The sequence below is a fragment of the Anarrhichthys ocellatus genome, unplaced genomic scaffold (assembly GCF_004355925.1).
Source record: "Anarrhichthys ocellatus isolate YVR2014 unplaced genomic scaffold, GSC_Weel_1.0 scaffold18, whole genome shotgun sequence".
Taxonomy (NCBI): domain Eukaryota; kingdom Metazoa; phylum Chordata; class Actinopteri; order Perciformes; family Anarhichadidae; genus Anarrhichthys; species Anarrhichthys ocellatus.
In genome coordinates, this window is record NW_022280048.1 from 437769 (window position 1) to 461438 (window position 23670).

General features: G+C 42.6%; 2 protein-coding genes and 1 long non-coding RNA gene across 4 annotated transcripts; all 3 read left to right on the plus strand.

The window, feature by feature from the left end:
• Nucleotides 1–488: 488 nt before the first annotated feature.
• LOC116388756 (uncharacterized) lies at nt 489–1386 on the plus strand. Its single transcript, XR_004213082.1, has 4 exons — nt 489–542; nt 685–711; nt 804–1094; nt 1354–1386. It is a non-coding gene; the product is annotated as an uncharacterized LOC116388756 (long non-coding RNA).
• Nucleotides 1387–5488: 4102 nt separating this feature from the next.
• Nucleotides 5489–15215, plus strand: LOC116389048 (LIM domain kinase 1-like). Of its 2 annotated transcripts, XM_031857441.1 has the most exons (15): nt 5489–5725; nt 8878–9016; nt 9656–9765; nt 9932–10105; nt 10226–10331; nt 10455–10726; nt 10805–10994; nt 11102–11188; nt 11487–11618; nt 11691–11750; nt 11839–11904; nt 12465–12651; nt 13228–13283; nt 13673–13830; nt 13935–15215. In XM_031857441.1, exons 1-15 carry the CDS (start codon nt 5682–5684, stop codon nt 14464–14466), a joined length of 2313 nt encoding a protein of 770 aa, XP_031713301.1. In that variant the 5' UTR covers nt 5489–5681; the 3' UTR covers nt 14467–15215. The 2 variants fall into 2 exon arrangements, with proteins under 2 accessions (XP_031713301.1, XP_031713300.1); XM_031857440.1 differs by lacking the exon at nt 5489–5725 and having other exon boundaries at nt 8457–9016.
• Nucleotides 15216–16415: 1200 nt separating this feature from the next.
• Nucleotides 16416–22316, plus strand: LOC116388907 (septin-5-like). Its single transcript, XM_031857230.1, has 13 exons — nt 16416–16648; nt 17110–17172; nt 18563–18949; nt 19579–19675; nt 20033–20119; nt 20289–20412; nt 20616–20750; nt 20910–21027; nt 21133–21234; nt 21322–21418; nt 21594–21756; nt 22069–22171; nt 22245–22316. Exons 1-13 carry the CDS (start codon nt 16565–16567, stop codon nt 22314–22316), a joined length of 1632 nt encoding a protein of 543 aa, XP_031713090.1. The 5' UTR covers nt 16416–16564.
• Nucleotides 22317–23670: the final 1354 nt, after the last annotated feature.

Below are 23670 nucleotides of genomic sequence, written 5' to 3' on the forward strand. Positions count from 1 at the left end.
AGGCTTCGGACCAGGCGGTGCTGGCACAGGAGGCTTCGGACCAGGGGGTGCTGGCACAGGAACGGGTGATTTCGGACCAGGCGGTGCTGGCACAGGAGGCTTCGGACCAGGCGGTGCTAGCACAGGAACAGGTGGGTTCGGACCAGGCGGTCCTGGCACAGGAGGCTTCGGACCAGGCGGTGCTGGCACAGGAACAGGTGGTTTTAGACCAGGCGGTGCTGGCACAGGAGGCTTCGGACCAGGTGGTGCTGGCACTGGAGGCTTCGGACCAGGCGGTGCTGGGACAGGAACGGGTGGTTTCGGACCAGGTGGTGCTGGCACTGGAGGCTTCGGACCAGGCGGTGCTGGGACAGGAACGGGGGGTTTCGGACCAGGCGGTGCTGGCACTGGAGGCTTCGGACCAGGCGGTGCTGGGACAGGAACGGGTGGTGTCGGACCAGGTGGTGCTGGCACTGGAGGCTTTGGACCAGGCGGTGCTGGCACAGGAGGTGGTTTTGGACAAGGGGGCCAAGGATTAGGAAAACGAAAACCTTCCAAATCTGGTAAGTAATGATCATACCATTAAAACGATGAGGCAGGCAATATTAAGACATTCATTGTACTGATGGAGACACCTATTTGATTGTTTTAAATGAAAAGTAATTAGCAGAACATTGTTTGACCATTCTCATTCATTTTTTCCAGGTTATGGAGGAGCTGGGTATGGACCAGGTGAGGTTCGGGCTCGAATCAGGGATGGTAATTATCTTTGTATACATTTATGTACTATATCGTTGTACTTATATATTTAAACACTTTCCCAGCAGGAGGATTAGGAGGAGGTACAGGAAGTGTTCCTGGGGGAGTTGGAGCTGGACCTGGTGGCTATGGCCCAGGAGGGTATGGTCCAACTGGAACTGGAACAGCCCCTTTTGGTTATGGGCCTGGAGGTGCTGGAACTGGTGGCTTTGGCCCAGGAGGTGCTGGAACTGGGCCAGGGGGTTTTAGACCCGGTGGCGTCGGTGGATATGGACCTGGTGGCCAAGCACTAGGAAAAAGGAAGCCTCCTATATCAGGTTACGGCTCGTCGTTGGGTGGAACTGGCTATGGACCAGGTAAAATTCTCTTTTGAGAATAAATAAACATTTCATGAAAAAGCTCTGATAATTGTTTTAGAACAAAGAAATAAAACCATTGTTTCCATATGTCTTTCTTGCATGATAACACTGGACTGTAAACCTCTTCTGTCTCCATCTTTTTCCATGTTTATTCACATGTTGCTTTGTTTTCATATTTACTGTGCTAAGATAATAAACTTACTTAACCATTATGCTACCTGCTATTCATGTATAGTCTTTATCACTAACTGTCCAGGTAGTGCAACAGGAGGAACAGGAGGAGCAGGAGGTCCTGCTGGAACAGGTCAGGGATTAGGAGGAGGCGCGGGCGGCTTACCAGGTCAGGACTATGAACATTTGCATTTCACATTTTGAGATTTGAAACCACATGCATTCACAAAATACAGACCACTGCACAGTAAATCCTATGCCTGACTGCTGGTACAGAAGTGCGTAGTGATGCAGGTTGTAATGTGGTCATTGTTCCAGCAGGGGGTGTTGGCCCTGGCTACGGTGGAGTGGCTGGTGGAAACTATCCAGGTAACTTTGTCACACTTTAACTCTCTCTCTCTCTCTTTGACACACAGCACATTCTTTGTATGGATTTAAAATGAATAATATTGTTAAAGCTTGAAAGTACCAAAAAGTTACATGGACACAAAAGTAATAAACAGGAAATGCTTTCATCCTGTGTGTCCGGCCTTGCGTGGTGAATATTTGTTTTGGCATATTTTCATTAATGTCACTGCTGAGATAACAAATGGGACCATTGTAAAGATTATCAATTGTTCATGATGAATCTGTCTTTCCTGTTGTTGTTTTCTAGGATACACGGGGGCAGGACAAAAATGTAAGAAAACTCGCTGGGCCTGGGACAGGCATGCTCTAATTAACTTCAGTCTCTTAACACACATACGTCCAGCTCACATGAAGATCTACATGACATGACAATCACCCATTCATTCCTTGTTTCTTAAAGGAAATCTTTAAATATTAGTTTAGAGGTTGTTTTTGTATCCTAAGCACAAAAGAGAGAACATTTCTTCTGGACATCTGGATTTCTGTACTTTTATTACCATAATACATTTTTAATTTTTGAGGTGTAAATATTGTTGTGTATGCTTTTAAAATCTCTACAGCTGGGTATTTTTATAGAGAGCCTGTGTATGTCTGCAGAATAACTTTCCTTTTTGCTTTCATGTTCTTCAGCCATGGCACAGAAGGCAGCCAAATATGCAGCCATGCAGGCGTTTCTGGGAGCTGGGGGCTACAGAGGTAAAAAAAAAACAAAAAAAAACAATAACACATTGTATTGCTTTGCAGTAAGCCGGATCTATACACTGGAAAAGATTTTACTGGAATTTTGTGAGTCAACTAAAATGTTCTAGTCAGACCCATTCCAGGAGTTCTTCTAACTTTATGTGTTGTAACTTGAGATAAGTTACGATCCACTTCAGTAATGATCCCTATACACTAAGAATTCAACAAAGCCAGTAGAAGCTTCTCGTGCAATTTCCCACCTAATTCAGGTACAAACATGGTTTTCAGAGAAATGACTTGCTTAAGAATTGCCACAGCCTTACAGCCACAAATACAGGAACTATGTAGTTATTATTAAAAACTGAGCGCTCTAACCGAGAGAACGTCACTGGGACGCAATTCTGACTATAATGCTTGTTGTATATCCCAACTCACACATCTTTAAGACATCAAGGGAACTTGTGTTTTCATGTTTTACAGTGTAGTTTTTATCCATACAATAGGCTGTATTTATTGTATGTCAAGAAAATAAGGATTTTCTCTGCTCTGATACTTAGGTGCTGGCTGTCAGGGTAAATACTGTGGTCAAAGGAGGAAGTGAGAGGCCAACAGACAGGAAGTGACCTCATCAAAACAACAGTGGTGCTACTGCATGATCCCAGATTGTAAATGTCTTACCTGCCATAGAAGCTAGAGCTTCAACACATTCCACGTTACACTTTTCATTTGCTTTGATTTGATACAAGCGTCTCTTTCAAAAAGAGCACTGGTTCTCAACCTGGTAGTGTTGTGATTCCTTGAAACAAGGCAATTCCTTTGTTGCAGGCTGCTGCGTTGGCAATTTAAAACTTTGGTAAAATAATTTAAAATGTTTACCATTACACAGTAAAAACCACAAGTCTAAAAGGGGATGCAATTGTTTGTACTTGGAATAGCAATATCCCCCTCTTGAAATACCTTGTGACTCTCTGGGGATCCCGACTACCAGGCTGAGCACCACTGAAATAAAAAGGACCAAGATTTCTTCTTAAATTGTGAGGCCAAGCTGTACTATAATACAGTTTTTGTTTATTGTTGTTGAACACAATTTGTGTTCCTTTGCAAATGTCACCATAGATCCAATGGGTGAAGACTGACACCAAGGACTCCCTCAGGGCAGCTCCTTCAGACCTGTCTGCATGCTGACACAATGTCAAAAAAAAAAAACATTCTCCGAGGGCATACTTTTACCCAGTTAGACTTGGTTTTCCTTTGATCTGCAGAGTGTCATTTTTGTTTCATTAATTCACTGTTTTGAGCTTTTACTTCAAAGTGCAAACACTTGGATAATCTGTACGGACAAAGAAACAGACGGCTGCTGTTTTGGGGGAACTGTGAAGGTGGTGTTTTGACTGGTCATTATCTGACCCTGAAGCAGTCTGTGTTGTGCTCAGGCCTCAGCAACTTCGGCAAATGTGGAGGCTGAAGGTCCTCAGCTGTTTACACTTATGAGATTCTGCATCGTTTTATAGCTACATAACACTAATTGCTATTAGTGTAAACTTTTTGTTGACATGGATACCTTTATATTATCAAAAGGAGGTATTTGTTATGATAATATGATTTGGCTTTTACATTTGCTGTTGAGGTAATAATTCAAACTAAATGTTAAGTAATATGATTAGAAGCCATTGAAATACTATCTGAGGAGCGTTGGTTACTGTTTGTATTTTGTTACCTCCTTTAACACTGTTGGGAAATTGTTCACGTTTGCTCGTCTTTTTAAGTTATGCTGACAAAAAGCAGAAAAAGCTGATTGCGTTATCTATTTAGTCTCATTTTACAAATTCAAGTGCATTAATACACCTTTAAATATTTTAGTTATTTTGTGTGTGTGTGCGTGTGTGTTTGTTTTAACGGTTTTTAAAACTTGTGTACTAGTATGGGTTAATATAAATGCTTTGTTTTCTACATTGTGTTAAATCACATTGTCGTCTGTGATGTCATTTGGATAAAAAGTGTTATTGCTCTTGCATCTGTCTCTACCATGTAACTCAACATGTGTTTTTAACATCTGTGTTCCCATGAAGAAAATGATGCACTTTTGTACACTTTCAGACAATGCTCTCTGAAATAAAGAAATGACCAATGACAGTTGTTTCAGGTTATTGTCATTTTAAAGCAGCTGGAATAATTGACATGTCGCCCATGCACAAATATGTGAAACAGTCAGGAGGGTTTAGGCAGAAGGTAAAAGGAGGAAGCTGCATATTCTGTGTGCCGTGGCTGTGTGATAACCACAAGTAAGGCTAAACAACAAGCTATGGCCAAAGATAGAGCAACATTCAACTGCTGTCTTCATTATGGCGACAACGTGACTCAGCTAATAGTGCACACTACAGCGTATTAAGTAGTCTACAGCATAGACCAATGAGTCCCAAAAGAAATGAGCATAAACAAGATAAACAACGACGAATAAACCATAGAAGACACACACACAGTCTGTCTTTCAGTTTGCAGGAATACTACTATTATGAATTACAGTCTGGAGATGTAATCTAAACTGGACTCATTCTAGAAAATGTACTTTGAAACAAAAGACAAAATAATAAATCTACAGCGGTGTCATTTTTGTTTGTTCATTCCTCTGACATCTTATCGTTTTAAAGCCAAATCAACAGCAGCAGAGCCACACTCAGGTGCATAATCTGAGGGTATCATACAGTATTGTTTTTCTTCCCCTAATTAACTGAATTCTCCCTTTTTGTTGGTTGTGTGTAATGAATAGAGTGCTTTACTGTAGGATCAGGGCAGTGCAGTAATTGGAGCATTCATAAAGAGATTACGTCGGCACTGATGGGAACAGAAATCGTTTCAAAACACACACAAGCTCACCACTTCTGGGAAAAACACACTGAACTCATATAAACCCCCATCTAGCTCCACACTCTGTGGACTCCGCCAAGGAGCGTAACTGTATCGTGCAGAGGTCTACATACTGGGAGTAACAGGAGAGGGATGGTGGAGCACAACTTCTATACTGGGATATGTCTATTTCTTGGCAGCCAGCAGAGGGAGACTGGCCAGCTGGTGTCAGTAGGTCAGAGCTTTTTCTCACACAGCTCCTCTGCTCATTAGAGAGTGAACTCCGATGCACAGGAAGCCTCTGAGCGCATGGAGAGAGAGAGAGAGAGAGAGAGAGAGACAGAGAGAGTAAAAAAGAAAAGAAAAAGACAACGCCTACTGCCACAGAATAAATGACCACATGCAACTATAAAGCTCCGTTTGTAACTGGGCGGATTGTTTCTGAGAGAGAGCTGTCTATCGGCGAACTGACGGGGCAGAATGTCACGACGGGACCAAAGGTTTCGGAGAGGGATGAAAGGACGGTAAGAGAGACTGCCATCAATTTGCTGCGATGTGTTTGTGCCAGTGAGAGAAAGAAGAGAAAGAGTGTGAAAGCGTGAGCAAAAGTGAAACACAGAATACCTCAGCAAATTGTACTTCAACATCTGCGATACTTCCTCAAAAACAACTTTGCTGTGACAAAGAGACACATGAGTAACCTGTGTTGCTTCTATATTCTGTCTACTTTCACATCAACTATGAGTAATGAAACCAAAACAATAACAAGCAAATATGTTGCCTTGCTAGGTATCCACGCAGCCTACCATACAATCCATAACTAAAAAAATGTTGTTTGTTTTTGTGGATCTGTTTGTTCTACCTCCTCTTCCTCAGGTCTATATCAAAAGATGCATGCATAATACTGCATACATAACACCATTGAGACAATATCCCTGTAACACCCAAACATTACTTCTTAATATCTCCAGTTATTTAAAGGAAATCCAGCAGAGCGACACAGACAGAACATGGAGGAAACCCTAGCAGGAAAATACGTCATCAGATTCTTAACATTTGACCTGCGTTAATGTCCTGACATCACAACATGTTTGTTGTATGTACAACAGGTGCTGGCGCTATTAGTGACACAGGAACATATCTCGGGAGATTTATGAATGGCTAAAGATAAGCGTAAGACGCAGCACAAGCCAGGTGAAGGTATTACTGTCAAACAGAGTAATGTGAGGAGATGGGTGGCAGTAGGAAACAGAGAGGAGGATAAATGACCAGATGTTGAGGTGGAAGCTGGGAGGCTCCACATCCGATGCCAGCAGAAGAACAAAGACAGAGGGTCGAAAAAAAAAAAACCCACAACTGTCTGATGAGGTTTTATTACTTTATTATTTCCTCCGCAATAATTCGGAGTCAGGTGTAATAGATCTCTAACTGAACTTCCCACAGTGCACTGTTTCCCCAGCAAACCTAGTATCTGATATTAGTAGAAACTCTTTAACTTTACTCAAGTCCTGCTGAGTATGAGCTGCAGCAGTGAACCTAAAGTTCAATATCAAGTAATCATACATGACCATGCTGTTGTCTGTATTAACAAACAACTTAAAATTGATCCTATTCCCGGTTAAATAAAGTATTTACAATCTCTACCAGAAGAAGTGATGTGTGATGTGACATTTCCATCAGGAGCAACAAGCGTTTCTGAGAAGAAAGAGAACTGGGTGTAGTCGTCACTATAGTGACACTGACGTAGCCTCCGACAAGCGCAATACAAAACCACATCAATTACTGATGAGCACGGAAGTTAGTAGTAGATGTACAGGATCATGCTTTTCACCACTTTAAGTTGTGTTCCAAGATGTAAGACGACTAAATAAAATAACACGATTGATCACAGTGAAACGTCGTCACTGTACATGAGAGGAAACTCTCCAACTTTTATTCTCAATAGAAAGGCAACCTTTTCATTCTCTATTGTGAGGACAGCATGGCATTTACAGTTGAGGCTGGGAGAGAGGAAACATGGGGCTGTACTCTGTCCAGGAAGTCACTTCCCACTGAGGCGGTTGCATTGAAGAGATAAGGAAGCAGGTTTTTGTTGTGTATAGGTATTATTCTTCATTCAGCTTCAGCGCAGGATGCCACGGGGAGTTTCTGTTTTCAGTTTTTAAAGGACTGAAAGTGAACATGCTGTGATGCATTCAAGCAACAATAGCTTTTTAAACTGCGGCAATGTTTTCACTTTGTTTCGCTCTCTTTTGCAATCTTTGAGTGGGTGTGCCCTTGGAGTGAAGACATGTGACATTCCTTTTGTAAGAAGCAGTATTAGTTTGGCATCTGGCTGAATGTGTTCTCTGTCACAGTGTACGCTGCCTTACAAAAGTATTCAGCCACTTGGCGATGGATTTTTATCTAGATTTTATATAATGGATCGACACAAAACAGTGAACGTTGAAGTGAAATGAAAAAAACAACCTTGAAAAGTGGTGCGTGCTTATGTATTAATCGTCTTTGCTATGAAGCCCCTAAATACGGTCTAATGTTACCAATTACCTTAAAAAGTCACATAATTATTTAAATAAAGTCATGGGACACATCATTCCACACTTAGACTGTCACATGATCTAAAGGAGCACCATTAAATCCTTTATTACAAAATGGAAAGAATATGGCACCACAACCAACCTGCCTAAGCCGTAATCTCCACAGAGCTGGGCTTTAAACGAGAAAAAAAACAATAAGATAACACATTTGGAGTCTCCCACATACTTTTTGGCGAACTCCACACACGTATTTCTTATTTTTTTCTTCAAACAATGTTTTTTTTCTGGCCACTCTTCCATTAAGCCCATCTCTGTGGAGTGCACGGCTTAAAGTGTCCCTATGAACAGAGACTCCAATCTCCTCTGTGGAGCTTTCCAGCTCCTTCAGGGTTTTCTTTGGTCTCTTTGACGCCTCTCTGATTAATGTCCTGCCTGCCTGGTCCCTGAGTATGGTCCTCATTCGGTAGGTTTGCTGTGGTGCTAGATGCTTTCCATTTTGTTATAATGTATCTAATGGTGCTGTCTTAGATCATGTGACACTTAGATTGCACACAGGTGGACTGTAATTAATTAATTATGTGACCTTTGAAGGTAAGTGGTAGCACCCAATCGTATTTAGGGCCTTCATTAGCACGCACCAGTTATCAGTTTGTTTGTTTTTTGTTTCATTTTGCTTTTTCACTATTTTCACTAAAAATCCATTTTAATTCCAAAATAGGAAAGACACCAAGGGGGGGGGGTGAATACTTTTGCAAGGCGCTGTATCATGCAACATTTCAACACAATCCCCGTTGTGACATTAACTGTATTTTAAGCTCAACTTTGTGACTAATAAAAGAATCACATTGTCATTCAACACAAGCATGGGGTCAAAGAAGTCAAGAGAGGAAAGGAGATGCGTATCGGTGACAGTGACGATAACGGTCCAACTGGCCTGAAAGTGTTGCACCTGACCCCGTGTGTGACGATCTCAGAGGTTGACTATCCTCGCGAGTCTCACGTGTTCCATCACTGATGTGGCTCATGTTACTTTGCTCCGACACACCTCTGAAGAATCATCTTACATCCGCTCTAAATCTCCATTTTCTCTTGTTTCCACATCCTATTCTCTCTCTTCCCTGCTTCACACTTCTCTCCAGGTGTTGTGAATGTGGCTGCATCCTGTCTCACTGGTACTATGAGAGAGAGGCACAGCTCTACTGTAAGAAGCACTACTGGGCCCGCTATGGAGAGCACTGCCACGGCTGCAAAGAGACCATCGCCACAGGACTCATTATGGTACCACGATAACTCATTTTAGAACCAGACCTTTCCTATTTCTGTGATGCTTACAAACATTTCATTATAATTAGTCACGACATTGCAGTTAAAGACCAAACCAACAGTCCCAAGCCAAAGCCTCCTAGCATATCATCCTCCTCTCTGTTTTTCAGCTTACTCGCTCCAAAACATGTTGTACTCAGCCAATAACAAATTGATTGATAGTTGGTGTGCTGGTTTAAAAATAGCTGCTTTATTGATCATTGAAAGCCTCCATTTGTTCCAACTGAGACGTGGCCATACAAATATTATGTGTATTACGTAATATTCACAGGTAGAAGTACGGCATTAATCTCTGTAACAAGAAATACAGGATCTTAGCATGATACGCCAACTATTGATAAATTCAAAGCCTTCCTGTGTCTTGGTTTCTTCCTGGTATGAAAGTAAATGCATTTCGTCTTTCAACAGTCACACTGGAGGATATCCTCTGAAAACATCCTGACACTACAATGCCCTTTTGCAGGAATGCATAGAAATGACTCTTTATGTTTCAGAGCTGCATTTGGTCCCTACCCCACCAAACTATCATCTTCTGTATCAAACAATATTATGACATTGGCTTCTGCATTGTGTTTTACCACACTGCCTAAACAGGTTGCCGGAGAGCAAAAGTACCACCCTGAATGCTTCACTTGTATGAGCTGTGAAATGTTCATTGGAGATGGAGACAACTACACGCTCATCGAACGCACAAAACTCTACTGGTGAGTTTGAAGCTGAAAGGAAAGAAATTAAAGTTCTTTGCTGAATTTTCTAAGCCTCCAAAACAATCTATGAAAAAGTAAGGGTATCATTTTTGGTAAACTATGTAAAGATGTATGATTCTGATGAGTGCCCTTTATTCCATCTCTTGATTTGTCCGTTCTGCAGCGGCCACTGTTTCTGTCAGGGTGTAGTTTCAGCAGCGAGGTCATCTTCGCCACTCGCCAAGAGTCCCCACATGGTGGCGCTGGTGTCTCTCCCTCCCCGTGCAGGTGGCCCACGAGCCCTGACTCTCACCACTGACCTCAGCCAAGAGAAAGGCCCTCTTGTCACTGTGACAGGGTGAGTCTCTGAATCCGAGCCAAGAGTGGACTTTGCATTTAGTCAGAGCCAACAACCCAGGCTCGTTTTGTCTTCGCCCACCTTTCCTGCACCCGTTAACTCACTGACTGTCTCCCTCAGGTTAGACACAGCTGCCCTCAGCCCTGACCTGCTGTCCTCTGTCCACAATGGGGACCGAGTACTTGAAGTCAACGGCATCCCTGTCCACAACATCACCCCAGACGAGGTAGGCCGCAAACTACCCACCGATTCCACCGAGCCATAACATCCACAAAAAAAAAAAAACTTAACAATTAAACCGGAAAAACTAATACGTCACCAAAGGTCAATACGATATGCTTTCCTCTAGATAAACTGTGTGATCCAGGATACAAGCCGACCACTGCAGCTGACCATCGAACACAACCCGCAGCCTCCCGTTGAACTCCTCCTCTCAAACGATCCCCAGGATGACATCAGCTGTCCCGACCTTTGTGTCCGGGACAAAGTTTCTTCGACCCACAAACTCCAAAGTCTGGAGGAAGAGCCCAGTCCAGGGGAGGAGACCGATGGACCAATGAGCATGAGCCTCTCCCCTCCTCAGCACCAGGGGACCATGGGAATGCGATCCAGACATATTCTGTAAGTGCTGACTCTCGGCTTACTTTGCTTTCTTACTCTTCTCTTTCTCTCTGTCTGAGTCTTTCTTTTCTTTCTCAGGCGCAGCTGTAGTATCGATAAGTGTCCTCTGTCCTCCGGGGCACTGTCGTTGTTATCTCAAAGGAGAGACATGGTTCGCTCAGAGTCTCTCCGTGCGGACGCCGGAGATCGAACCCATCGCATCTTCAGACCTTCAGACCTCATCCACGGAGAAGTGCTTGGCAAGGGCTTCTTTGGACAGGCTGTCAAGGTACCGCAGTTACATTTCCCTCCATTCTTCACGACTCTACACCTAGTCGGCAGTTATTCTGTACGAATGATTTTAATCAGCCTTGTGATTAACCTGTTGTTATCAAGGTGACGCATCAGGAGACAGGGGAGGTGATGGTGATGAAAGAGTTGATACGTTTCGACGAAGAGACCCACAAGACTTTCTTAAAGGAGGTAAATGGTTATTAGAGCAGGAAGTTAACCTGTCCTACCAACCCTGCTGGTGGTCATTTGTATTTAGGGTTCTACTAAAGAATGAACAGGTCTAAGTTAAGATAAGTGCTCTTCACTATGGGAGCCCACTTTAGGTTTTAAGTTGGTAAGAAAGCTGTATTTTTCACTAGCACAGTTTTAACCCCATCTTACATCATCCAGAGGGTTACTCGGTCAGTTTCTTACCTGTGAGCTATTTCCCTGCTGCTGCAATGACGTGAAGCATTTGTTCAACCACTCTTCCTCTCTATCTGTACAGGTGAAGGTGATGCGCTGTCTGGACCATCCCAATGTCCTCAAGTTCATTGGACTGTTTTATAAAGACAAACGAATAAACTTTGTCTCTGAATACATCCAGGGAGGAACTCTCCGAGAGACCATCGTAAAAATGGTATGTTAAAACTCCAGAAGGACTGTCAGAGCACATGGGCACAGTATGTTGATCACACTCTGCTTCTCGTAGGATGAGGATTTCTCCTGGAGTACAAGAGTGGGTTATGCCAAAGACATCGCAGCTGGAATGGTGAGTCTTTCAAGGTTAATATCCAACATCTTTATTTGATCCTATAGTACCAACTTCCCCTAATGTATATAACATCTCTCCTTCTAAGGCATATCTGCACTCCATGAATGTTATCCACCGAGACTTAAATTCACACAACTGCCTGGTCAGAGAGGTAAACAAGCGGTTCCATCACACACATCAGCTAACATCAGATAGCTTCACCGTAGGATACACAAACCCATCACGAATGACTATTTCCCCACAGTGTTGAGGTGTTTCATCAATATGTTGATTGCTTCATATTTCATAAAATTGTAAACTTACTGTGAACAAACAAAACTAGGGTTAGCTTTGGATAGCCAGCTTCATTTTGGATCCAAATCCAAGTCTATTAAATCTGTTTAAACAGCAGAGTCAATCCACCAAACAGGTCATCATTATGACACCTGGGGAAATAAACTGACTTATAGTTATTTGAATGTTTATTTCTTAAATATTAAACCTATATGGAACTTTTGTTCGTTAAAGTTTCAGTTTTAAAATTTCAATATCATTCAAATGTTGTAAACATTAACACCAGCTCCCAACTGAAGCTAGCGTCTGTATTTCATTGTTTTCAAATTATAAATCTAAAACTTAAATGATCAAACTCTTCCTACTGTATAGTTTCCACTTAATGCTTAATCCTTGTTGCATACATGATTGATACCTCTCTCTCTCTCTCTCTCTCAGAACCAGACTGTGGTGGTGGCAGACTTCGGACTAGCCAGGCTGATAATAAAGGAGAGGAATCAGACCACAACATCCTCGATGGAACGGCCTGCGAAGGGGACACTGTCAGAGCTCCGCAGGCCTGACCGGAGGAAGCGCTACACCGTGGTAGGAAACCCCTACTGGATGGCCCCTGAGATGATCCACGGTGAGTGCACAAGGTTCCAGGCCATCGGTTATAGCAATGTCTGAACCTGAACCAATCGCACAGAGGCTTGTTTGTAGTGAAGGTAAAGAGTATGATGTAACTAATTCCAACATCTTTGGTAGCCTGGAGGCCCTGGACTACATTTTCCTAATTCTATAACAGAGGAGACGCTTGTGAAAAATCATTGTAAGCCTCATTACCTTATTTATACCAGCTAAAATATGGCAAATGGCACAGGTACAATACTTCTGATTACGAGTAAAGGACTTTAGATTCATGTGAGACCTCACAGCGTAGGAGTAAGACTAACCCTAACCCTAACCCTAGAAAAAAAGTATAAATTACTCTCAGTGATGTTTCGAAGCGGAACAGACTAACCTCAGCTTGCCTCTTGATGCCAGAAGTAATGCAAGATAACAAAATATGCAAATAAATGGTAAGTGTGTGACCTGAAATGATTCTGAGGTCTAGTTGCAGGTTTAATATGAATACAGTGAAAACGTGATCTCTACGTCTCCACCATGGGCCAGTAAAGATGTGGCTCATATTTTCCAATCTTTCCTCTGCACCTCTCAGGGAAAAGCTATGACGAGCGGGTGGACGTCTTCTCCTTTGGTATCATGATATGTGAGGTAAGAATCTGGGCAAAGAATAGTAATCCTAAAAGTGTTAAAATGTTCTATAGATGTCAAAACAAATAAACCTGTATTATCCTCGGGCGGGGCGGATAAAATCAAATGTCATGATTTCTTTTTTTCACCAAATACCTCTATATCGTTATTAAATAATGTAACAGCTAGAACAGTTTGGTCAATTCAGAAAATGATATCACTTTACTGTAATGCAGCCTTCACAACCAATATTTATATGACGTCCAAAATCTAAGACGATATCTAGTCTCATATCACGTTATCGATAACATACCAATATATTGCCCAGCCCTATATTATCCACACTTATTTTTATTGATCAAGCATCTTATCAGTTTTAAAGCAGAGTCCGAATCTCTGTCTCTCTATAGATTATAGGTCGAGTGAATGCTGACCCTGACTACCTTCCCCGGTCCAATGACTTCGGGCTAAATGTAGCCGGCTTCCTGCAGCAGTACCACCCTCCACGCTGCCCCCCGGCCTTCCTGCCTCTGGCTGTCCTCTGCTGTGACATGGACGCTGATCAACGGTATGACTGCACGAATAGTCCGCTACATATTCAATCAATGCATTATTGCAGTAGAGCATGTGAAGCTCTACAGCCTCAAATCACTGCAACTCTTTGTCTTCCAGTCCTTCTTTTTCGAAGCTGCAGGAGTGGCTTGAGAACCTGCTGATGCACCTGGACATCGGCCTGCCTCTGCTGTCTGAGTTAGAGCAGCACCGCAGAGCCTTCTGGCAGAAGCACAACCATCAAAACCAGTCTCACAACCTGGACAAGACCCTGGATTCACATGAACAAACCCACATCTCACAGCCACAAAGACAGAGCTCCGACCCCACGCGACGTTCGGACGATGCGAACAACCACATGGAGCCTAATCACCTCGCTCAGAACCAAACCCAAAATGGCCTACCTGAAAGCCATTCGGACGAAGAGCAACACACACATGGCCTGACTTGTTACAGGTCGACGAGCATGGACCCAGGCGAGAATGGGCCTGAAACCTATGAATGCAGTAACCCCTCAGGACAACCCAAAGCCGAGGACGAGCCCTTACAGCCGCTACAGGTCAAAGACGTGCTGCTACGCCATTCCAACAGGACCAGGAGGACATGCAGAGTGCTGTGGGACAGATCTACAGAGGACAGCTCTTTTCTCTGACTGCGCAGCACATTTTTGAGGGAGAAAACTATTTATGAAGACATTTTGTGCGTTTTCAAACAACTGGGAGAGAAGTGAACGTTTCTTAAAAAGGTGTGTGGAGCATTAATACGCGGAGAACCTGCGGAGGCATAACAGTGGGATTCATATGGGACATTTAGCAGTTCATATTTGTGTGCTGCTTGATGAAAACTGCCGAGCACATTACATTTGCCTCATATTGCTCTGTGAACCAGTATTTATGTTGTTTCAACAAGACCCGACAAAACTAGATTTAGTTGATACCCATATTGACATTTCAGAGGTCGATATTAATTAAATTGCAGTGCATTGGCCGGTAGTTATTCATTAATATAAGACACAACAGAAACAAGCATTTTTGATAAGGATTCATATAATTCCATAACGTTTGTTAGTGCGCTCTGGTGGACAGACTACGTAATGGAAACACCGTTTCTAAATTACCTCAAGTCATATCTTTTGCATTTTAGTGCTACAGTTTATCTTTACTTATCAGCCAACATCTGTGATGATGCCGGTAAAAATTGGTCGGCCAATGTATCGGTTGGGCTCCGGTGTCAACTTTGTCCAGAAGCTGTGAAACACATGGCACTTTATACCAGCTACACTGCATGGGTCAAGTATTTAAGAGAATGCTTTTTTGTATTTTCTGTTGAAATGTTTCCGCCCACATACTGAGCAGTGAACATATAAATGTACAATTTAATAAAGAGAAGTGTAAATTCAAATGACTAATGTTAAATCACTACCATTGAATCACCTTGGTAAAAATGTATATATATATATATATATTTTTTTTTTTTCGAAGGCTATTCTTTATAATTTAAGACAGTGGCCAAGGCCAACAATTTACTAATCCTGAAGTGCCCACACATTTTGGTATAATGATATTTTACATAGATGAGTGACATCAATACATTTAAAAGTATACTTACCTGAAAACCTATGGACCCGGAATCACACACTCACCTCCTGTGGGCTTGACAGGTGGCTCTGAAAAAAAGTGCAGCTTATTAAATTGAAGTTGTGGAGCCCTCCCGTCCTGGGCCGTGCACATCCCACTTCAGTTTGTAATGTTTGCAGTCAGGAGGCTTTCTATTGCTCCTCTGTAAAAGTTGACAAGAACTTAGCACAGGAATTTTGCCTTCTTAGGTGTCCTTAAGAAATACAACCGTTTATGAGATTTCTTCACCAGGATGGAGATGTGTGAGGACCAGGTCAGGTTGTTTGTGATGCTGCTAACTTGCTTCACCTCAGCTCCATTGATGTAGACTGGGGTTGTGCCTCTTCACCTCCTTTTTTTACTAAAATCAACAATCAGCTCCTTGAGTTTACTGACGCTGAGCAGTAGTTGGCAAACTTCACCACAGAGTTCTCTTCATGTTTGGGGTGGCAGTCGTGGGTGTAGAGCGAGAACAGGAAGGGGCTGAGCACACAGCACTGGGGGGCTCCGTTACACTCGACTTTGAGACCATTAGCGGTAGTTCAGTTCAATTACAAGAACAATGTTGCCAATGCAAAATAAAATGCAACACTGGCAGCCGGTCCATCAGCCCCCTCCAAGGACACTCCTCCAAACTTATCATTTTGAACATTTACATATAATAATAAATGTAAACAACGCACATGGCTATTGTTAGTACTCACTTGGCTATCTTTAGTACTCACGTGGCTATTGTTAGTACTCACGTGGTACTCTCAGCTGTCAAACTGGCAGCGAGTTGAAGACTCCGGTGACGCGCAATGAGTGCGCGGGTAGAGTGCGCGCGTAGAGTGCGCGCAACTCAAGTAGACAGAACCTGTCAATCATCTCACTCGGCAGCCACAGCCCTTACTGGATTTTTTTTTTTTTTGTCGGAACATTTAAATTATTGATTGCTGTTGGGAAGCAATTTCAATAAATAAAATACAAGAATGTACATATAATATAAAATATGTGTATACACTCAATAGTTTATATAACGTTCTATAAACGACGGTACAAACGTTGCTAATGTGTCTGAAAAATACTCATACAAGCGGACAGCGGAGAAATTGATTAGCGAATATAGATTAAAAGTGTAGTTTAAAGGTTTCCATGGACTCTTTCAAATATATATATTACCATGAGACTAATTGTTGGATTGTCTACATCTACGTAACTTCAGGAAGCCAGGGAGAGGTGAGGTTTAACTTTACTCTAGTTATCTTATAGAGCCGAACCGGGGCTAGCTAGCTAGCTAATGCTAGCCTACATGATAGCAGAGGCACACTAAATATTTTTTACACATTTAAACATTTTTATAAGAGCGAGCATACTTTTGACCAGAATCATGAAAAATGCAGTAATATCAGTTATTATTTGTATTTGTATTATCATTATTATTGTCAGTAGTAGTAGTAGCTAGCTGTTAGCATCCAGCACTGAATCACCAGCTGTTAGTACTGAGCCTCCACCCTCGCTCGCTCTCTCTCTCATACTTAACGTCAGAGCGGACTGCACCCGGAGATCAGTGTGTGTGCGTGAACCCACGCACACCACATGCTTCATCATACTGTATTAGTTCTTGTGTAGTTTGGTCTTTCGGCATCACTCACATCGTGTTTTTTATTCCAATTTTTCTTCCTCTGATCTGGGGACAGTTTGAGGCAGCAACATGCAGCACATGTCATCTCCAGTCAGGTTCCGCAGCAGCAGCAAGAAAGGTAACTTCGTCTGTAACACATCTAGGTTGCATTACTGATTTCTTTTTACAATAACCGATAGTTTCTGCAATATGAATTAGTCATCCAACAGCAGCCAGAGGTTGTTGTTTTTTAGGTATTTTGTATGGCACTTGTATTCGTTTGCCCTTTATTCAAGAAGAGTAAGTATAGTGCATCAGGAGGATGCTGTGTGTGATATAAACAATGGGAGAAAATGTTGTTGTAAGCCACTCAGTGTTATGTTCTACTAGTTTAAAGTGTGCATTTTGTTTTAAAGTTTTGAGTATTGATAGCAGGAGCTTATTTATTTCACTTGGACCAACAGCCATACTCTTCTACTCATTATCCAGCTTCTACAAGTCTATGCATTTGTATTGTCTTTTTTTTACAAACATTAAATGTTTTCCCTTTTATATTTTCTATCCTCTGCTAAAAAAAGATGCAACTTTCTCAGAAAAGGAGGTAGGACACAATTGTAGAATAGTCTTTAATGATAGTGTTTGTAGCTTGTGTGTGTGTTTAAGAGTTAAATCTCCAACCCCCACCCTGTCACAGCATTAGAAGCTGGGTTAAGCCTGCTGCAAAGCTTTGTGGGTAATGAGAGCTGACAGGTAGAGGGATGGCAGACGAACCGTGATCAGGTCAGCAGCACTGTGAGCCGTGTTGTTCTGCTGTCTTTGGGCCTCAACAGCACAATGCGTGCCCTGAAATGTGCATCTCCTGTAAAGCAGGTGTGGAGTCTCGGCTGTGCTAACCGCTCATGACAGCGAGTAGGATTTTTAAAACTACTACTTTATTCTACTGTAACTCCAGTTTGACACTAGTGTTTACAGACCTCCAACTCCAGACGGTGTTTTGTTGGTCAACACACCCTGCCTGGACAGATGGATGAAGGCCTCTGTAATGATATAATGGGATCACAAGTCAGGACTAATCAGTGAAGAAAGGATATCCACCACAACAAAAGACACAGAAGACTCATTATGCTCTGTATTCAGAGAGCATGACAGTGACTGTTAGTCAGTTTGTGATACCAATGATGCTATACATACATAGATTAAAGATTATTACATTTCAGTTGAGGGGGAAAGGACTTCCAGTGCTGGATTTCTTTGTGTCCCGCATTGACTAACAACTCTTAACTGTAACTTTCTGTGATTACTGAATTAACTACATATTTTAAGGTTTCTGTGCTCTTTTTAGCTCTCTGTCTGTCTTTTACTTTGGCCTCAAGAGTAATCTACTTTCTTATTGTGCCGTCATCTTTCCAAGCAGATCAGTAAATAGGAAAAATAAATCACTCCCCCTTTTAGTTTTGATTAAAAGCGATACTATATTTTTTGAGACTTTCAATCATACATAAAAATCCATAATGTGCCTCCTGTCACAGTTGTCCAGTCTGTCCATCGAGGACCAGGAGGACACTCAGTTTCCTTTCGCCATGAGGGATCTGCCTCCCATCTCTCAGCCTGGCGACCAGCACCAGGCACCGGACCACCAGGCACCAGTCCACCGTGAGGCAGAGGGAACTGGGACAGCAACCAACGGACTTACCAGCCTCCCCGGGACTCCCCGTCTGCCGCGTGCCGTCTTCTGCAACCCCGCTGGCTCTCCGACAGTCCCCCATAGACCAAGTCGCGTGGGACCAAACGCAGATCTTCAGCTCTTGGCGCTGAGGAGGCAGCTCATCTCTCAGGTGTCTATGGACTGTCCACTCAGCCCGGCGTCTCGTCCACACAGCCCCTGGGGACGCTTTGACCCTTATGACTCTCCAGAGGTGGGTTTCTGTGTGTCAGAAGAAGCCCCTAAGTTACATCATTTCTGTTTTAAATATGGCGGCCCACTCTTGGTCGACCAATCGGTTGTTTTGGTCATGGTCGTCTAAGATTGCTTTAGTCGATTACTCGTTTTTTATGGTGGTTTTGCATGATTCTTTGTGGAGTAACTTAAGTTTTACAGATCTGTCGATAAATCAGCCAATTGATTAGTTGACAAAATCGTGTGAGTAAACTAAGCTAAGGATTTGTTTTGTCAAGGACAGCCCTAGTTTTATACATTTCCTAACTTTGTACACGATTCTGAACTCTCACTATGGAGTTCAGAAAACTCTTTGCAGCTGCACTATCAACATAAAGGAAATATAAAGTTAGTTACGGATGTCAGACATTAACTTTCATGTTAAAATCAGTGCTGCATGACGACGTGGTTAACGGGTATTAGACCAGACTTAGGTGGTCTGGCCCCATGATGCTTTGCAGATCATGATGAGGGTCACGTTGTCCAGGTCAGGCCGCTACAGTCATGGTTGTTACCATGACTGTAACATAAAGTAGCATTGGTACTCACTCTCTTAATCCTTACTTATAAACAATATGCACACATTGCGTTTGTGTTTTCATTCTGCAGGATCGGGACAAAGAGTATGTGGGTTTCGCCACGTTGCCCAACCAGGTTCATAGAAAGACGGTGAAGAAAGGATTCGCATTTACGCTTCTGGTGGCGGGTGAGTCCTCCCATATGTCTGCTAACTGGGAACCTTTAACGGGCTCCTATCGTGACAGAATGTAACATCTCTCCTATAACGGGGATTGTATTGCACACTGCAAATCACACCGCCATATACAAACATCTAGAAGTTTGGATGTTAAATGAACTGATACAATGCTAAGAAATGCGTTCATCGGTGTAGATTACAGACACACCTGCTCTGATTTCTACATGTCATCTCGTTTTATGTGTGAAGAAGCACTTCCTGTTTGTTGAAGTAAATCCTTCAGAGGAATACAGACATTGCACACTTGGATGTGGTATGTTACTCGTGCTACTTCAAGAGCTCTGGGTTGTGTCTTTCTCTCTGTAGGGGAGTCTGGCCTCGGTAAATCCACACTCATCAACAGTTTGTTCCTCACGGACCTCTACCAAGACAGGAAGGTTCCCAATGCACAAGGTGAGATTAGGTCTCTTATTTATTTTTGTTAGCTGCCATTTCTGTTGTGCTAATGTTGATGCTGTTACTCCTCTCTGGCCCTGAGGCGTGCGCGTGTTCTTGTGTATGCTTTGCACTCACTGTTAACTCGTTGCCTGCGTAGTTACTTTGCACTTGTATGTGTCCGCAGAACGGATCGATCAAACAGTCGACATCGTAAAACACACCATTAGCATTGAGGAGAAAGGAATCAAAGTGAGGCTCGCCATCATAGACACACCGGGGTTCGGAGACGCTGTCAACGACACAGAAAGGTGGGGGTCATCAACGTGTGCCTGCGGCATGTTTCTCCGCCTTCAAACTCAGAGCAGCTTGACCCGGATGTGACATTTGTTCTGGTGTTAAAGACAGGCCCCGTGATAATGAACCAGACTGCAACTCACGGCATTACATTTTAAACTGTCAGCTATCCGCCAGGGTTGTTGTTTTACTCACAGATGTTGTATGTCTGCATCAGCTGGAATCCAATAGAAGACTACATCGACCAGCAGTTTGAGCAGTACTTCAGAGACGAGAGCGGGTTGAACAGACGGAACATCCAGGACAACAGAGTCCACTGCTGCCTCTACTTCATCTCTCCAATTGGCCACGGGTACGCTGGCGACATGTCTTTAATTCTGCCCACGAGGCTAAACTAGTCAAACAGTACTGCAACAGCCTCACCTAAAAGTTGTTCAATATCTTTTTGGCATGCTCCTGCTTGTGTGCACCAACATACACATACATGTGTTTGTTTATTTTGTAACATCAGTCTTCGGCCTCTGGATGTGGCGTGCATGAAGGCTTTGCATAACAAAGTTAACATAGTTCCTGTTGTGGCCAAAGCTGACAGCCTGACACAAGCGGAGGTCGACAGAAAGAAGCTGAAGGTGTGAAATCATTAAACACACACGTAATTGAGGAGAAGCTTTATTTTTCATTTCTTGTCTGTTTCTCCTCAAGCGTTATTGTTTCAATGTGTTCACGTACTCTAGATCAGAGAGGAGATCGAGCAGTTTGGGATCAACATCTACCAGTTTCCCGAGTGTGATTCAGATGAGGACGAAGACTTTAAAAGACAGGACCAGATACTCAAGGTTCTTCAGTTGACTCTAATTTTGTTTAAACGTGCCGTCTCATCCAGGGTAAGACTGACAGCGCCTTGTTTTTGATTCTCCCTGCAGGACAGCATCCCATTTGCAGTAATTGGGAGTAATGTTCAGGCGGAGAGTGAGGGTCGCAAGTTCAGGGGTCGTGTCTATCCCTGGGGTGTGGTAGAAGGTAATGCACACAAAACTCCTCTTTTGTCTTAGTCAGCTTTTACAGTGTCTTTAGACATTTTGTACTTGGGTGGTTACTTGATTTTGTATCAGTTTTTGTTACATGACTTTTGTTCCATTTGATAGCAAAGATAAAAACGGTCTGATCTCGTGTCACGTTGTTGTTGCATGGTCAGTGGAGAACCCGGCTCACTCTGACTTCCTGCTGCTGAGGAACATGCTGGTGAGGACGCACATGCAGGACCTGAAGGATGTGACGGGGGAGACGCACTATGAAAACTACAGAGCCCAGTGCATTCAGAATATGACGCGCATGGTGGTGCAGGAGAAGCAGCGCAGGTGTGTGGAGTCAGGATGCACGTGGACACCGTGGATTGGTTGATTAAAATTCTTTGAGTCAATAAAACTCTGTCTCTGAAGTTGCTTATTTGTGGACAACCATTAGTTGAGGAACACGAGTCTTGATGATTATTTCACACACTTGCCTTTTACATTGTTGCTTCTAGGAGGAGAGGGGTTTGTTTTACAGGATGTTTTAAAGACAATATAGGCTCTTAAAAAAAGAACAAATCCATGCGCACACTGATATTTTCTGTGCTGATTAAGCCGGGTGCTCACGCAGGTTCTTCTTTGTGTGACTATGGGTCTTAGTTTGCGTGAGAAGCATGGAGAGCAGAGCGAGGCTGATTTTCCTCTGCCGCTGGCTCCCCCCGACTCTCAGACGGAAAGAATCCTCTTTGAGAAAGACGAAGAGGTACGTTTCTCTCGTTCATTCACTCGGTCACAGTGAAGTTATCACCACTCACCTCATTTATCCCCCTCTGTAGCTGAGGAGGATGCAGGAGGTGCTGGAGAGGGTCCAGGAGCACATGCAGCACAGCCAGAGAGGTGGTTTCTGAAGAGGAGACGGAGGAGGAGCGCCCGTCTACAATGCATGAGCAAAAAGAGATGAACTTGTATGAAAATCAAAGTAGCGACGTTGAGGTTGTCTGTCCCCCCCAAAAAATAACAAACAAGTGAACTTTAGACTCTAAGTATAAAGACGCAGCCTCTCAAACTCCTGCGCATGTTTGTTTACCTGCAGCCAGGAGATGTTCCAGACTTCAGCAGGTCACACTGGCTCACAGGTGGATCGATTCTGTGATATTCTTCATTCTTCATCCTAAAACGACAATCATCATGTCTTCATCCGGAGACAATAGTTACCTTTGTTCCATTAATGTGTTCCAGGACTGCAACTTGAGTAGTAACCTTGATAAGCATGTAACACAGTCATCTAGGGGTCTTTGTAGTCATGTTGAAGTTGGGTTTTGAATTTGTAAACAGCATTTTTCATGTTTATTACCTGTGAGTTACTTGTATTTTCTATCTTTTTGTATTTTTAATCATTCTTTTCGTAAAGACAAGTAAAAAAATGTTTTAAAAAGCTTTCCAACTGCAGTTTGTCTTTTTTCACACAAGACCAATAAATACATGAGCAACATGTGTAGTAAATGTAATAAGATTTATTAAGAATCTTTATTATTTCATCAGCATAATTCTTCATTAATATGTTTTATTCATCATCATCATTGTTATCTTAAACAGTGGACAGTTAGATCTAAAAGGCAGCCCAAAGTGTACAGGCGATATATAACTTAAAACTTTCTCCATAGGGAAAACATGTTTTTATATTCATATATAATATCAATGTAGCATGAGGTCCAAGATCCTGCCCACGTTATACAGTATTGTACATGGTCCCAAAAATAAACAGAAAAACAAAAAACGTTTAAACAAAAGAAACCAAAGGGCAATCTACATGCAAAACAAAAAGAAACTAGCATTTAAAATGTTAAGATGCATACACTCATATGCCAAAACGTGCATACCATCACAAGTTCACAAATCTCTCGTACGTAAATACAAATATTACAAAAAAGTCAAATCGAATATTAGACACGTTATCAAGAAAAGAGCAACAACTTTTTTTGATTTTTTACTTTTTCCACTCCACATCTCAGTCCAACTCACAAAATGGAAAACTTAAAAACATAAAAAAACCCCAGTCATGACAGTAAATCTTTGTCTCTTCCATTCGCTCGACGTGTTCGTGTTTTGCCGGAGTTGTCACAGTGTTCAGGAAAACTGAGTATAGGCACACACGATAGCATTCAAACAGGCTCATACCATAAATCGCCTCTGTGTAAAAAAATATCTTGCTTGCCACACACACACACACACACACACACACACACACACACACACACACAC

Bases quoted from the DNA above. Each gene is read 5' to 3' on its own strand.
- LOC116388907 (XM_031857230.1), top strand. From the start codon at position 16,565: ATGGACTCTTTCAAATATATATATTACCATGAGACTAATTGTTGGATT. The intron at 16,649-17,109 runs GTGAGGTTTAAC...ATCTGGGGACAG, and splicing joins CTTCAGGAAGCCAGGGAGAG to TTTGAGGCAGCAACATGCAG. The intron at 21,028-21,132 runs GTGTGAAATCAT...CACGTACTCTAG, and splicing joins TCGACAGAAAGAAGCTGAAG to ATCAGAGAGGAGATCGAGCA.
- LOC116389048 (XM_031857440.1), top strand. From the start codon at position 8,753: ATGTGGCTCATGTTACTTTGCTCCGACACACCTCTGAAGAATCATCTT. The intron at 9,017-9,655 runs GTACCACGATAA...CTGCCTAAACAG, and splicing joins TCGCCACAGGACTCATTATG to GTTGCCGGAGAGCAAAAGTA. The intron at 10,106-10,225 runs GTGAGTCTCTGA...TGTCTCCCTCAG, and splicing joins CCTCTTGTCACTGTGACAGG to GTTAGACACAGCTGCCCTCA.